General features: G+C 41.0%; 1 protein-coding gene and 1 long non-coding RNA gene across 2 annotated transcripts in view; both read left to right on the top strand.

Moving 5' to 3' along the window:
• Positions 1-3,968, top strand: part of LOC119284657 — a 4,643-nt gene extending 675 nt beyond the window's left edge. The window contains exons 2-3 of the long non-coding RNA XR_005139147.1: positions 2,623-2,681; positions 3,498-3,968. This is a non-coding gene — a long non-coding RNA (uncharacterized LOC119284657). The remainder of the gene's footprint in view (positions 1-2,622; positions 2,682-3,497) is intronic.
• A 10,828-nt stretch (positions 3,969-14,796) lies between these two features.
• On the top strand, positions 14,797-16,032 carry LOC119288552 (probable carboxylesterase 15). The gene has a single exon (XM_037568151.1). It carries the CDS (start codon positions 14,867-14,869, stop codon positions 15,875-15,877), a length of 1,011 nt encoding a protein of 336 aa, XP_037424048.1. The 5' UTR covers positions 14,797-14,866; the 3' UTR covers positions 15,878-16,032.
• The last annotated feature ends 1,171 nt before the right edge of the window (positions 16,033-17,203 follow it).

Below are 17,203 nucleotides of genomic sequence, written 5' to 3'. Positions count from 1 at the left end.
ACCACCACCACCACCACCACCGCGCCTCCTATTTTTTTCCTGCGAGCGCTTCCGTTCCTCTGATTCGGTATTCTCGTCGATTTGTGCCATTCCCAGATCTGTTTGTTAGCCGCGTGTAGAGTGCCGGATCTTGTTGTTTGTGGTAGTTGCATGTGTTACCCGCAGATATTTTTTGTAGATGTATGTGGTTTGTGTTGTTCCTTGAGTAGATCACTGATATTCATGTTAAAATTAGACTAGAAGTACACTTATCCCTTCGGCGTCTGCTAGTTTGGTAGGTTGTTGTTCGTCTGGTCTGTGTTTTCATGTAGATGGCTGGGATTGGTGGGTTAAGTTTCGTGATGTGTAATTGGTGGACTCAATTTATTCAGTTTAGTAGCAATGATTTTGGACTGTAATTTTTAGTGGTTTTGGTTAGTGATTTGGACTGTAACTGTGAATGAATTGGACAGTGATGTGTCCTGAATTTTTCCAGTTAAGTAACATTGATTTGGACTTCAATTTTCAGTGTTTTGGGTAGTGATTTGGACTGTAACTTGTGAATTGGACAGTGATGTGATTTAATTTTTTCAGTTAAGTAACAATGATTTGGACTGTAATTTATAGTGTTTTGGTTAGTGATTTGGACTGTAACTTTGAGTTAATTGGACAGTGGTGTGGACTGAATATTTCAGATAAGTAACGGTGATTTGGCCTGTAGTTTCAGTCTTTTATTAGTCTACCTTACACTGCAATTTTTGAGTGTTTTGTCCCATTGGCTTGTAATTTCAGGAATGTGTAAGTTACAGTGGTCTACTCTGAATTTTTCCACTTTTTCCAGCACACTACATTCAACTGAATATCAGTGTACTTGTAATCTAATTTTAATGTGAATTTAACCTTGTAACTTACTACTCTATGTTATAAAATTTCCATTGATCTACTGTTTAGGAGTGAATTTTCCATCTAAACTCTGTCTGCCATGTGAGAGTCAGATTAGGGTTTTTCTGTACAAATTTTGGATTTGTTTGTGTTTAGGTTGGGTGAGCGCAGATGGTCATTTTGATCTGTTTTGATTGTTCTAGGTGTGTGAGTTGGGCAGGTTTTGTGCTCTTGTACTTCTGAATGTGTCATGTCTGGCCATTTTGGGATCTGAACATCACAATTTTGGGACTAAGTGTGATCTCTGTCCTAACTTGGGTATTTATGTTGCTACTGGAACTGCAAATCGCAATTAACAAGGAGATTAGGACTGTGATATTGCACTGAATGTCCTCATTATCTGGTGCCGCTGTAACTAACGGCATATCCGTTATGTGATCTGATATCTTTTTTATTGTAGTCTGGTAATTCTTAGTGGATTTCGTAGTGTAATTACTTTATCTTTTTAGTGTAATTACTATAGTGTAACAACAGTGATTGCATCTAATCTTTTTGAATGTAATCTAGTAATCCTAGTGGATTCACACTGTAATTCTCAACGGATTTTCACTCTAATTCCCAATGGATTTACACTGTAGTTCTCACTGGATTTTACAGTGTAATTCCTAGTAGATTCTATAGTGTAATTCCTAGGGGGTTTACAGTGTAATTCTTAGTGAATTTACACTGTAATTCTTAGTGGATTTGGTATGTAATTCCCATTTTTAGCATGTAAGTGTTCATGCTTTTCCCCTTTTTTAGCTACATGCGCTAGTTCGGCGTTGGATTTTGCATCCTTCAGTTGTAGCTTGATGTAAGATCGCTCTGCCCTGTATGTGTGCTTTGATTTTCTCAAGTTTGGATATGTCATTTTAGGAACTAGAGATTCAGTTGCTTTGTGTTTTCGTTGTCCCCGTTGGTGCGGATAGTACATTGTCCTGAGCATGTCGTTGTGTCATGATTTTCTCCACCATTTCTTAGTTTCTTGTAATGTTTATTTTTATTGTGGCTTGTATATGAATTCACAGTGCATTCGTTGGTGTAATTTTAGCTGTATTGTAGTGTAATTTGGAGTAAATTAGTTTTTACCAGTTATGTATGTATTCTTGCTTGATGCTAATGTTAGTTTCTGTTTGTTTTTTTCCAGCGTGTTTTGGATAGTTTTTTATTTGTTAGGCTCTTTAGTTAATCTTCTGTAATACAATTCTAATTGAAGTAGGTTTAAATGTTACAGCTATATTTTACTGTGATTTTTATTATATGCCCCTGCACCCACTTCAAATGTAATTAGATCATTTTTGTGCCTGCAAGCAACACAATATAATTGCTTTATTTTGTGTACCTACAGTTGCTAGGTTCGAGTTTTATTGTATGCTTTGTATGCTTACCGTTTTTCCCTTCCCCGTTGGTGTTAGGAGGTGTTTCTGCATATTTGAATTCATTGTTCTGGTCAGTACTATGCCATTCCATGTAGTTTGTCATGTCAGGCTCAGGCTCCACGTATTGTTGCTGCACAAAGTAAAATCAATGTTATATCATTAGCCGATGAATAGTGTCGGTAGATTTTCTCTATTTTAGTTTTCTATGTATTTTTGCAATGCAGCTACGCCTTGTACATCATTTGCGCCTGAAGTAGCTCAGTAAAAGAGTATGATCCACTTTGTTATTTGTCAGGAAACTAGTTAGAGAAAGCATGTTTTTGATAATGTTTTTTGTTTTCAGGATTGTTTTCTGCTATTAGATAGCCATATGTTAAGGAAATCAACTTCATCTTTCTTGAGGTACATCGCCTGTCCTTTGATGCTACATTTCATTGCATTTGGTTCGATTGTAGGCACCTGCACTCAATATTTTGAGTAAATTATCTCTTAATGCAAACAAGTATTCAGTTCTGAACTGTAAATAAACGCAGAGTAATTTTGCAAAGAAGGTCCCAGTAATTTTATCTAACAGTCACAAATTTGTCCTTTCAGTTCTGAACTGTAAATATGTTATCAGTTTTGTTTGTTGCTACTAGTGTGAGTGCCTTCTAGCGTGAATGTTTTTAGCCTGATTTTTGTTTGTCATTTTTCTGTTAATTTCAATTTTTAGTGCTTATGTTAATGCCTATCAATATTCAGTGTAAGCAAGCATCAGATCATAGCAGTTTACACTTCCAAAGTTACTTAAATTCAGTCCTTCAATCACAGGTACAGAGTAGTTTTTAAGAACAAGTAGAAAGTGTCTAAAACTAGCAGATCAAAGTCTCTTAACAGTGTTTGGTCTTTCAGTTTCCAAAGTCTGTGAAAATAGCCATATTTTCTCTCAACTGGAGCAATCCCCCCCCTTGCATGTTTTTAACTAGTTTTCCCAAAATGGAATTGCTAGCTTCCTGAGCATGTTTTGATCCCTGTTGTGTGTTTATTTCTGCAAATTCAAAAATATGATCTGGGCATCTAGTTTTCAGTTTTCCTGTGATCATAGACTACTAGTTCATGCGACCATATCCTAGTTCTTCCTAGGGTTTCTCTTGGCTCATGCTTTTGCGTGATTTTGTTCCTATTTTCGATCTGTGTAGATTTTGGCTTAACTTAGCCTATGTTGATGATCCACTACAGGTATGTTCTTTCTTCCAGATTTGTTCCGGCAAGAGAGAAACGACAGGATGTGATGAATGCACAGGAGGGGTGGTGTTTACCCGTGTTTTTTTTTTTTGCTTCTCCAGCCATGTTTGTGTTCTAGATCATGGATGAATCGCTCTCTCTGGTGGCGCTTCTCCAGGGATAAATTTGGTACTTTCTCAGTGGAATTGTAATGTAATTCTTTTGTGTGTTTTTAGTGGAATTACATTGTACTTTTAGTGGAATTACAGTGTATTTTTAGTGGAATTACGGTGCATTTTCAGTGGTTTTTACACTGTAATTGTTAGTGGAATTACAGTGGAATTTACACTGTAAATCTTAGTGGGTTTACAGTGTATTTTTAGTTGATTTTTGCTCTGTATTTGCAAGTGGCATTTTTAGTGGAATTACTGTGCATTTGCAGTGGTTTTTACACTGTAATTATTAGTGGAATTGCAGTGGAATTTACAGTGTAAATCTTAGTGGGTTTACATTGTATTTTTAGTGGATTTTTGCTCTGTATTTGCAAGTGGCATTTTTAGTGGAATTGCAATGGATTTTTAGTGGATTACTGTGCATTTTCCGTGGTTTTTACACTATAATTATTAGTGGTATTTTAGCCCTTTGTATAGTTGATTCACAGCATCAGCAACTGTAATTTCTCAGTATTTTAGTGCTCAGAGTGTTATTCGGCGCTGTGTGGTTAGATGTCATCAGTTTTGATCCTTTTCATCCTCCTGTAGTTAGCTTAGTCCACCTTTTGTTAGCTTTTAGCTGCTTTCTGTACGGGTTTAGGGTGTGGACCCGTTTATAGTTTGGTGGGCAGAAAGAATAGGGGAATAGAGGACACGAGACATGTGACGTTTGTCATCCTTTAGTTGATTGAAAAATATGAATAAAAGCGAATTAAATTTCATCGGATGTAGAATAGACAGTCCCTAAAAAAATATATAAAGTTCCCTGTCCCGCTCCCCCACGTCTCTCTCGTCGTTCTCCGCTTTCGTCCTTCCACCCTCCATGGGTTCTTATTCGTCCAACACTCCGATCACTCATACATGCCCACATACACACACACATACTCATCTTTATAAACGCGCACACACACATTATTTCTATGAGCATCTCCAAACCAATACAATATTTTAAGATTGACAAAGTCACCACAGGCGCCATCGTAGTCGACAGAAAAGTCTCCTTCCACTGAACAAACATCGCTGAAAATGCTGAAATAAATCTAGAAAAATATCTAGAACTTGAACCTTGATGGGCTGGTTCCATCACAAGAAATCTAACCACATGAGCAGTGCACCACTACCCTCACGCTATAGTGGTTCCGCCCTGAGATCGTCAGTCATCTGCCCTTCCACCTCCATAACCTATGGGTTTGTCGGGTGCCTCACTCGGAAGGTATTTGGCCAATGGTGCTGCTCAACATCCTTTGAAAGATTTAAGCCTATAGGAACGCCATGACTCTCGACCACAACTATCACCACAACTCTATCAGGTTGCACCTCATCATCGAAGACCTTACACAAAAGACTCACCGGGTTAAGAAGATGGCTAACAAGGGAGCTACCTTCTCGCGGCAGTCATGCCTTTCTACACCTGTTAATGTGCCTTTGCCCGGCGGTGATTTCTCAAAAACTTTTTGCAACCTTCGATGTGATACCATAAAAGCTAAAACTAGAGAATGATCGATTTTTCGGTGCATGTATTGCCAAAAAGAGCACGACACAGGTATGGTATACGCGAAAAAAATAATCATGCATACCGGCTAAATTTGTTAGATGCCCATAGCTCTTTTTTTTTGCCCAAGAGATGCCCATGGTTGACACATTTAAATTTAAATGGAACCAAAGCACGAGCTTCACGCAAATTGGATGTGCGTGAATTAATCTGATTGAAAAGCAGCTATTCAAAAATAATAATTAACCACTTTCCGTTTTAATGTGTGAAAAGAACAATGTGCTTACAATCCTACATTATAAATCCTCCGGTAGAGCTCCATTGATTAGTCATCGACATTGGCCATTGCTATCCTCAGGGAGAGAGAGAGAGAGAGAGGAGGGGCGGGAACACGCAAAAAGAAAAAAGAATCAAGATGCCCAATAGTTTTTTTGCCCGAAAGATGCTCATAGTCGACACATTTAAATTTAAATGGAACCAAAAGCATAAAATTCACACAAATTGAATGATGTGAATTAATCTTACTGAAAAGCAACTATTTAAAATTAATATTTAACCACTTTCTTAACTTGAGAAAAGAACAATGTGCCTACAATGCTACATTATAAATCCTACGGCAGGGCTCCATTGATGAGTCATCAACGATTTATATTTCAATGCATATATGGCCAAAGAGAGCGCTACATAGATCTGAAACACGTGGAAAAAATCACACATACCGGCTAAATTGGTTAGATGCCCAATAGTTTCTTTTTCCCCAGGAGATGCTCATAGTTGACACATTTAAATTTAAATGAAATCAAAACATAAACTTCAAGCAAATTGGATGGTGTGATTTGTTTGATTGAATAGCAGATGTTCAAAATTAATAATTGGCCACTTTTTTTTCAATATGTGAAAAGACCAATCTGCCTACAATACTCTATTATAAATTCTACGATAGAGTTCCATTGATTAGTCCTCGACATTGGCCATTGCTATCCTAAGAGAGAGATGGATATTTCAGTGCATGTATGGCCCAAGAGAACACAACATGGGCCCGGAACATGCAGAAAAAACAATCATGCATACCGGCTAAATTGGTTAGGTGCCCGCAACTTTTTTGCCCGGGAGATGCTCATAGTTGACAAATTTAAATTTAAATGGAATCAAAGCATAAGCTTCACACCAATTGGATGGGTGAATTAATCCAATTGAAAAGCATATATTTGAAATTAATAATAAGCACTTTTTCATGTAAAAGACCATTGTGCCTACAATGCTACTCCAATGATTAGTCATTGACATTGGTCGTTTGCTATCATGTGTGTGTGTGTGAGAGAGAGAGAGAGAGAAAGAGAGAGATGGAGGGAGGGGGAGAGAGAGGTGGGGAGAGGGAGATATTTTGATATTTCACTGCATGTGTGGCCCAAAGAGAGCTTGACACGGGTCTGAAACACCAATATTAATCACACGTGCCAGCTAAATTGGTTAGATGCCAATAGTTTTTTTAGGAGATGCCCATAGTTGACACACGTAGATTTAAATGGAATCATAGCATAAACTTCACGCAAATGGATGGCATTAATTAATCTGATTGAAAAGCATATATTCAAAATTAATATAAACATTTGCAGGGTCAAAATTAATAATTAACCACTTTTTAATGTGTGAAAAGAAAAACATACCTAAAATGCTAAATTATAAATCCTACGGTGGAGCTCCATCAATTAGTCATCGACATATGACATTGCTATCCTGGGAAAGGGACATGTAGAGAGATTGATTGATTGATTGATTGATATTTTAGTACATGTATGGCTAAAAAGAGCGTGACAAGGGTCTAGAATACATGAAGAAAAAGAATCACGCATACCGGCTAAATTGGTTAGATGCCCATAGTTTTTTATTTTGCCCGGAAGATGCTCATAGTTAACACATTTAAAATTAAATGGAATCAAAGCATAAACTTCACGCAAATTGGACGGCGTGAATTACTTTGATTGAAAAGCATATTTTCAAAATTAATAATAAACCTTTTTTAATGTGTGAAAAGACCAATGTGGTACAATGCAACGTTATTAAAAATCCTATAGTAGAGCTCCACTGATTAGTCATCCATGTTTGGCCTTTGCCATCTTACGAGCGCACAAAAGAGAGCGCGTGCACCAGGAAACCTGTATACAATTCAGAGAGGGCGCCACATATATATTAATGTGGCCCTCCTCTTCTCCGGACAAATATGAATTTAAATGGAATTAAAGAATAAGATTCACACAAATTGAATGGTGCAAATAGCGTCGTCAGAGGATGTGTGGAGGTGTGTCTTCGTCGGATCTCATGGGATTCGATTGGTACTGATCTTCGATGGATCTATTTGGATCCAATTTTTGTTCGTCTCTGTTCGTGTGGTTTCAGGCTTGATTTTTCCAATCTACAACTCTCTTCATCAGCGATGGTTGCTGCTCTGGTGTGCTGGTCCTTTGAGGCCTTAGCATGACGACTTTCTGACTGTCTACTACAACAAGGTTTGCCCGACTTCGATGATGGAGGGGCGATGACGACGGCGTGCCTTCGGCTCGCTTCAGTGCTTGTAGTCGTCGCTAGGTGGTCCATAGATCTGGTTGTAATTTTTATTACCTCTTATGTTCTCTGTACTGTCATGGTTGATGAATAGATTGGAAATTTCTCTCGCAAAAAAAGAAAAAGAAAAGCATGCATCCAACATTAATAATTAAACACTTTTTAATATGTGAAAAAGACCAATGTGCCTACAGTGCTACTTCACTTATTAGTAGAGATTGATATTTCACTGCATGTATGCCCAAAGAGAGTTTGACATGGGTCTGAAACATGCGCGAAAAAAAAAGAATCACCCATGCCGACTAAATTGGTTAGATGCCATATCTTTTTTTTTCCTCGGAGAAGCTTATACTTGACACACTTAAAATTCAAATGGAATCGTAGCATAAACTTCATGCAAATGGATGGCGTGAATTAATATGATTGAAAAGCATATATTCAAAATTAATATAAAAAATTGCAGGGTCAACATTAATAATTAACCACTTCTTTTAACGTGTGAAAGGAAAAATGTATCTACAATGCTAAATTATAAATCCTAAGGTAGAGCTCCATTGATTAGTCGTCGACATTGGCCATTCCTATCCACAGAGAGAGATTGATTGATATTTCAGTACATGTATGGCCAAAAAGAGCGCAACCAAGGTATGAAACACATGGAAAGAAAAGAATCACGCATACCAGCTAGATTGGATGGATGCCCATAGCTTTTTTTTCTCGGAAGATGCTCGTAGTTGACACATTAAAATTTAATAAATGGAATCAAAGCATAAACTGTTAGAAATTTAGGATTTTCGGTCTACCCCTAATTCCTCTGTGTTTATCCGTGGTACCGCTCACAATTCGCATATATGAGGCTAGAGAGTAGGCACCTTCTTATATTGTCGTTCCAAAGAGTCCACCTCTTATACAAATATAAGATTCCTAGTCTTTTCCACTAGTTTCCGGGATAGAGTCCAGATCAAATTACCAACCACGATCATATTTGTCTGTTTAACGGATTTTACCCGTTTTGTCCCCGGAGCATGCGCTTGTGAGCAACGCGTCATAATAGAGTGTAAATTCCTCTAATTATGTAGATCAACATTAAGGCTGTAATCTAATTATACGATCTAGCTCCTTCCAATCATCAGTGTACCCGGGTAGTCTTTCCAATATAAATAGTATATTGTATTCCACCGATAATCGACCAGCTTCCTTAAGTATATATAAAACTTAAGTATGTTCCAGCAAGTAACAATTCCATGCTGAACATGTAAAACAATTCCATGTACGAATACATGTATAATTCCATAATGAGGTATTTCGAATATTTAACAATTCCAGGTTAATTGAATATTATTGCAGGACACATAATTCTAACATCTCCCACTTGTTCAAAACGATCATTCAAATATTCGTAAACCCATAGCCTTAACATGCTTGCCAAATACCTCCTGATTAAGAGGCTTAGTCAAGGGGATCAACAATCATATTAACTCTACGTTGAAAACCCACAAATATATATATGGTGATACTTCCCTTCAATATGTTTCCTTGGTGTGACACTTAAGATCACTAGAGACCTTTAGTTTCCGCCTAATTATTTCAGCATAGCTGTCCTCGGCGCCTCGAGTGTAATTCCACCTTTATAGGCACCTTGAGTATTTTGTTTCCTCAAGTGAAATTCAGCATCAATTATTTTCCACCACATATATAATAATATGATTAATTCCACATCGAGTCAAGTATAAGATAACTATGTTGAATAAATTTTCAAAACCACATAAATATCAAATCCAATTAGTAAATGAAGTTCCATAATTAACCATGTGTTGAAAGAAATTCCTGACTTTGGTCCGTGAACCTGCATCATATTAGTACTACAAAAAAAATTGAATGTGCGTACCTGGACTTATTTCTCATCCTGTAGATAGAGTAATAGTTTCCTCGATGTGTTTACCTTCAATATAAATTTCAGAACAAGTGACAGGTTGTGATGCACTTTCCATAATCTTATATGATGTGTGAGATTCCCTTAGCTGCTCGTCTTTCCTTCCACTGCTTGAATGCAGGATAAATTCCGATAGCTAAGGTATCGTCATCAAGATACATATCAATTCATGTACCATTTATTATTCCATTTTCCCTCAGGAGTTCAAATATAATTCCTCACCGAGTGTGATTCCCTTTACCAAAGGTATTTTAATAGATTTGCAATTTTCCATAGAGAAACACTTCAAAATATTTTCTATGTATTTCCACTCGTAAAACATAGGATGCTTCAAATGTTCCTTTCATACGAAAGTTAAAAGATGACCAAGCTTTCACTTCCATCAATGTGATTCATTTAGAAAACCATATGACGTTCTATTCCATTGATGTGAAGCTTGTTATAAGACCATACATTAATATACTCAATTAGCGTCTTTAGTTCCTCTTTCCCAAAATTCCAGGAGAGAGAGTTTCCACAAAGTATATTTCCCTCTGTGTGAATAATTGAATAACAAGAGCGGTATTATAATATTCCACTGAGCCAATTATCCTTACAAAAAAAATATTTGTGGTTATTTGGTATGATATTAAGTTCCCAAACTATGATCTTCCTCATTTGAGTTTATTCCTTCCCGCAATTCTTCCACCCATAGTTGATATTGATTTAAAAAAACTTTAAGAGAATGTAGTGATTCCTCTAAAATTTTAGAGTGACATCCGCCAACAACACATAACAATTATCCAGACATGATATTCCAAGCTTATTCCTCCCACTTATCCTAAGCATGTCATGTTGGGAGTGTCACTTGTAGTTTCCATGGGATCAAGATTATATTCTAGTATGACTGTCAATAATTCCACCCAGATCATAAAAATGATTGTGTTCCTATTTTCCACCAGTATTCTTTTTCCAGATAACTAAGGAAACATCCTTTGATCCACTAGAATAACCATAAAAATTTCCAGGTGTGCGCTTTGTAATAACTGAGAATTTCATGTCAAAAATAGAAGATTTCCTTCCAGTCAAGTGACTGTACTAGATGGAGAATGATATCAATAAATGATAGTATGCAATGCTTATTTCCAAAGAAACAAGGGAGTATACAAGACAGTCAATTCCTCCATTCATTTGTGGAGTGTACGGTATATTACAATGGTGAATAGTTCCATGCTCTTTACATACAAATGATATATTCGTGAAGTGTAATTCCCCCACCAATCAGTTGTTAAAACTATGATATTATTTAATCAACTGATTTTCCACTTCAGTATAACATGTGTCAAGCACAATAAAAACATTCCAACTTGTATTTTGAAATGGTATAAACATAACCATATCAAGTGCAATAATCAATGATGAGATAAAAATAAATAACCCGACCTCTAGTGGGAGTGCAAAGAAAGATACCATAAGGTTACCAAAGTAAATAATGATATGAAGCCTTTTCTTTTCCCACCTTCAGAAAAGGTGTATATAAACCGAAAATACCATCATATATGCTTCACAAGATACCATAGTCCTCCCACTAAAGTCTAGAATTCCATAATCAATAAGCCAATTCATTTAGTTCCAAGATATGTGACCAAGTCATTGATGATGTAGATAGTACGATTCCAAGCATGTGTTCCCATTGTTGGTATTCCTCCATATGGAGTTATCTTTGCCAAATATAAACAATTTTGTTTGCCAACTTCCAACGGATATCAAGAAAGATAGACCATTGTGTGAAAAACCGTAATGCATTAATTTTGCCATTGAGCAATATTTTCCACTCTTCCTTTTCCAAATAGTATGACATAGTCAATAGATTCCAAGATAGAACAATAAATCAAATACCTTCTCACTGAAGTTGAACAAGTGTCCTATAATAGTATTGGTGTTCCTCCACAAGGGAGTTTAATGACATGGTTTCCAATCCCAAAGTCTATAAGATTTAGCAGCAATGACTAAGCACACAAACATATATATTTCCTTTGGAATTGTTAGCATGCCAACAAAATTGCTATTGTATTCCAGCAATAAGACATAGCCAAAATCCATTTATATTTGAAAAAAATAGCCCCAAATAAATAGATGTAGTGCAAATATTACAATTAGGCATACCGACAAATGAAGAAAAAAATTCCTTGTCCTGGGTGTGACTCTCATCTTCCTCCACAAACAAGTGATGCTCAATAATAATACTTGTTCTTCTAATAAATCCCTTTCTAGGTTATGTGTAATTTTCCGGACATTATTTCCACCATAGCAATTTCAGTGTGTAAATCATTTGCTTGGTGCAATCCTTCCACGCATTCATGATTCAGAGTCCTCCTAAATGTCTTCCAAGGATATGTACTTTCCTCGTGGTCGCTTACATGTAGTGGATTAGCAACCAAACAAGTTAGAACATTAAATAATGATGTAATAAATAAATCAATTAAACGATGCAAGAGTATTCCTTCCCTGACAGCATGTGTGCACAGGTGCGCGGAGTCCATGTAGATTCCTCCGACCAGCCAAAAAAAAAAACAGTCGAAGTACAAGCGGCAGTAGTGAAGGTTCAGCAACACATGCACTGCCTTGGACATCGAGCAACAGCAACGGAAGCGGTAGTAGTTAGCCGCCAAGGTAGTACCAGTGTACGCGGTCCTGCGTGTTGACATGCCTCACCAACAGCTTGCCTGTATCCAGAAAAAAAATCCTGTAGAAACTAGCACCAGGTTCTTCCATCTTGTCAATCACGCGCCCGTCCAGATTTGTGAAAAAAAAACAGCCAGCAAGTTGTAGTGGAGTACTACTCGAGAGTAGTACTAGTCTTTGTCGATCCATGCACCAAATAACAATTGGTTCATCTATTTCCACTTTTCCAGATTGGGTGAAGCCCTGTGAAACCCTCCAGCGATTGATTTGGTGTTGACTGTTGACTGCCACTGAAACACCCATGGCAATCGGCAGATACTTGATCGATCCCGCTACGGAAGATGGCAGCGAACCATCAAGGCAGATATGAGCGGAGCGATGGCGGCCTTTCCTTGATCCATGCATAAAGTAGAAATAGCCTGCCACAACTTTGTCCTTACGTCCAGATGAGCACACATACGGACGCACGGTTCTGCAGCAGGATGACCATAATCCTTTTTTTAGCATCTTCATCAAATTCAACCCGACCATCTCCTTCCGCGTGCCACGAAATTTGTCCTGCCGAAGTAGTAGTATATATCCTGGATTCCACGTACGTGTCAAACTGAGTTTCCTTTGCATGTGGCTCCCTTCCATGTGCGACAATTTTCCTCCGGCGAGATAGCTGGAGTTCCTTGAGCAATGTTCCGATGTGCATGCAAGATCAAGTCGCGCGTGTGATTGATCCACGAACAAGCAGTAGCAGGAGACTACGTGAACTATTTCTCGGGCACGCGCCAGCAGTCCCAGCCGCTTGATTTTACCCCTCATCGACGCGCAGATTGGAGCCTCCATGTGCGCACATCGCAGTACGTAGTCGATGGAGTTGACGCTTCAGGCGGCGACATGCTGGTAAACATGGGATTGTGTCGGCGACCGGCGGGAGAGTGCGCAGCGGGTTAGAGCTCAACCGACGGCGGCCGAACCTTGCTCAGGATACCGATGTTAGAAATTTAGGGTTTTCGGTCTATCTCTAATTCCTCTGCGCTTATCCGTGATGCTGCTCACAATTCGCATATATAAGGCTAGGGGGCAGGGACCTTTTTATATTGTCGTTTCAAAGAGTCCACCTCTTATACAAATATAAAATTCCTAGTCTTTTCCACTAGTTTCCGGGATAGAGTCCAGATCAAATTACCAACCACGATCATATTTGTCTGTTTAACGGATTCTACCCGTTTTGTCCCCGGAGCACGCGCTTGTGAGCAACGCGTCATAATAGAGTGTAAATTCCTCTAATTATGTAGATCAACATTAGGGCTGTAATCTAATTATACGATCTAGCTCCTTCCAATCATCAGTGTACCCGGGTAGTCTTTCCAATATAAATAATATATTGTATTCCACCGATAATCGACCAGCTTTCTTAAGTATATATAAAACTTAAGTATGTTCCAGCAAGTAACAATTCCATGCTGAACATGTGAAACAATTCCATGTACAAATACATGTATAATTCCATAATAAGATATTCCGAATATTTAACAATTTCAGGTTAATTGAATATAGTTGCAGGACACATAATTCTAACATAAACTTCATGCAAATTTGATGGCCTGAATTAATATGACTAAAAGCATATTCTCATAAAAGTTGGCATAATAAACGCAGGAACTCTTTCCAGCCCCCGCCTCCTCTTCCAAGAAAAGCTAGGGTTCGTGCCTCTCGCCGGCTTCGCTGCAGGTCCGCCTCGTCTCCGATGGCCTTAGGGCCATGGGGGCGCGGTGGATCCTGGCAAGGGCCGACGGGAGGGTTCCGTTGTTAGTGGTTCCTTCAAGATTTGTTAGGGTTTATGTCCTACTCAGGAAGACGAGACGGCGGCGACGGCTCTCTGAAGATGGAATAAAGGTCTTCCCGCCTAGTCCCCGTTCCGGTAGTGCGTCTAGTATCATTGGTGGGCGTGTGGAGGTGTGTCTCCGGCGGATTTATCCTCGGTGGATTTGCTCGGATCTGGTTGTGGTTCGTCTATATTTGTGCGTCTTCAGGTTGGATCCTTTCGATCTACGTTATTCTTCATCAGCGATGGTTGTTGTTCTGGTGCGTTGGTCTTACGGGGCCTTAGCACGACGACTTCCCGACTGTCTACTACAACAAGTTGTGCCCGACTCCGGCGAGGGAGGGGTGATGAGGCAGCGCGCCTTCGCCTCGTTTCAGTGATTGTAGTCGTCGTTAGGTGGTCTACGGATCTGGATGTAACTTTTATTATTTCTAGTGTTCGTTGTACTGCCATGATAGAAGATGAATAGATTAAAAGTTTTCTCGAAAAAAAGCATATTCTCATAATAATAATATTAATAATTAACTATTTTTTAATGTGTGAAAAGACCAATGTACCTACAGTGCTACTCTACATTATAAATCCTACGGCAGAGCTCCATCGATTATTAGTCAATCCAAATTGGCCATTGCCATCCTACGCGCGCGCGAGAGAGCGCATGCACCAGGAAACCCACAATTCAGAGAGGGCGCCACGGATATATCAATGTCGTCTTCCTCTCCTGCGGACGCGGCGGCGCCGTACGTTGTCGATGACTTCGGGAGCGCACTTCAGGTGCTCAGCGACGGCACCGTCGCCCGCTCCCGGCCGCCACCACTCCAACCAGCTGACGTGAACGACGGCCGCGTCCAGTGGAAGGACGCCGTGTACGACGCCGGCCGCGGCCTCGGGCTGCGCATGTACAGGCCGCACCGTCGTGACGTGGCCGACGACGGAGAGGGCGGGAAGCACCCCGTGCTTGTGTACTTTCACGGCGGCGGCTTCTGCCTCGGCTCCTACTCCTTGCCTAAGGACCACGCCGTCTGCCTCCGCCTGGCCGCCGAGCTTCCCGCCGTCGTGCTCTCCTTCGACTACCGCCTCGCGCCAGAGCACCGCCTCCCCGCCGCTCACGAGGACGCCGCCGCGGCCCTCCTATGGCTCCGCGACCAGCTCACCTCCGGCTCCGACGACTCGTGGCTCGCCGGCTCGGCCGACTCCCGCCGGGTGTTCGTCTCGGGCGTGTCCGCCGGCGGCAGCCTGGCGCACCACATGGCCGTCCGGTTCGGCACGTCGGGGCTCGAGCCGGCCGCGAGCATCTCCGGGTACATCCTCCTCATGCCGGGGCTGTTCTCGGCTGAGCCGACGCAGTCAGAGCTGGACACGCCGGACACCGCATGGCTGACGCGGGAGATGTTCGACCGGTTCTTCCGGCTCGGGATGCCCGCCGGAGCGAGCAGGGACCACCCGCTGGTGAACCCGTTTGGGCCGGGCAGCCCGAGCTTGGAGCCAACGTGCGTGGGCCGCATGCTCGTCGTCGCCGCGGAGCGCGACCTCTTCAGGGACAGGAACGTGGAGTACGCGGAGCGGATGAAGGCCATGGGGAAGGACGTGGAGCTCGCCGTGTTCGCCGGCCAGGAGCACGGGTTTTTCGGCGCGGATCCTGCTTCGGAGGCCGACAGGGAGCTGGTGCGAGTCATCAGCCGTTTCGTTGAGCGGGATGGAGACGGTCCGGCTTGAGTGCTCGTCTGTACAGGGACACATGAGCCCGCAGTTTGTTCCCGCATTTCTCTCAAACCTTTGCATGTGGTGAGAGGTTGAGTGACTTGAGCATAGCTCACGTTGCCATGGCGAATAAAAACGGCATAGTTCACGTTACCTTTGGGCAAGGAATAATTGGATTAAGGTCTTGATTGCTAGGGCATACAAAAGCTGGTGAAACTAATCCACATTTGCTAAATGTCAGTCGTCTGACTTCGGTTTGGGGTCAAGGAGGCCGAAGGAAGGAAGGAGCCCCAACATTAAGGAAGGGGTGGGGGCGAAAGAACGGCGGTGGTGGAGGGAGGCAGGACGGCGGTGGTTTGTAACTTCGTCGGAGAAAAAACCCGGACATGAACACGGCTAGAGAGATGGCCAGGGGGCGACAGCAAGACCGACGGTGGGAGGCGGTTTTAGGGAGGGCGAGGCGGCGATGTTGCATGGGAGCGCCGGCGGCCACAAGTGGTGGTCGTAGGCGGTTCAGCCAGCGGCCCGTGCGACGGTCTGGGGAAGAAGAAGGGCCAAGCGCCATAGGATCTTCATCGAACAGTCCTAGTAGTCACGCGACTTACATGTAGCCATGCCCAAACTAATATAGCTCTTTGAAGAGTTTCTCCAGGAAGCTTTATTAGCATTCATCTTTTTCATATTTTTTTATGATAAGGCTTACTTTATTAATTAAATAATAGTTACATCATCTGCCAACATTTTTATGATGAACTTAGGCAGGGCATCAACCCAAAGAGAAGAGTTGTTTTCACGTCCCCATCTAGCCAACTCATGAGCTACATAATTTGTCTTTCTACTACAATGCTCAATATTAGCCCTCCCGAAACCTAGTAAAATACTCCGACAATCATCAAGAACCGGCGCCGCCACCATAGAATACCCTTCGTTGCAGTTTATAGCATCCACCACCGTGCAGTTATCCGATCTGACCACCAGATTAGAGCATACCATATTTCTTGCTAGCTCAAGCAAGGCAGCTGCTTCTGCTATGAACACATCAGCTACATGTTTCAGTCTTGCCGTAGATGCCGTTATAAAACTTCCCCGATGATCACGGATCACAACTCCACATGAGCATGCATAGTCACCCTTGGTAAACGATGCATCAACATTTAAAATTTGTTGTCCAGAGAGAAACACCGGCCACCTGTTGATTTTAGGCGTGTTTTTTATCTCCGCTGCACAAGCAAAATTCAGAGCTAAAGCAAGGGCCGCCGGCGCAATTCTTTCGGAGACAAAATGTCTTCTCCTTGAACGAATTGCCGTTGTTGCCACCAAAAGTACCAACACACTGTAGAT

This window comes from Triticum dicoccoides, chromosome 4A (assembly GCF_002162155.2).
Source record: "Triticum dicoccoides isolate Atlit2015 ecotype Zavitan chromosome 4A, WEW_v2.0, whole genome shotgun sequence".
NCBI classification, from domain to species: Eukaryota; Viridiplantae; Streptophyta; class Magnoliopsida; order Poales; family Poaceae; genus Triticum; species Triticum dicoccoides.
This window is presented reverse-complemented; position numbering and strand designations above follow the sequence as displayed.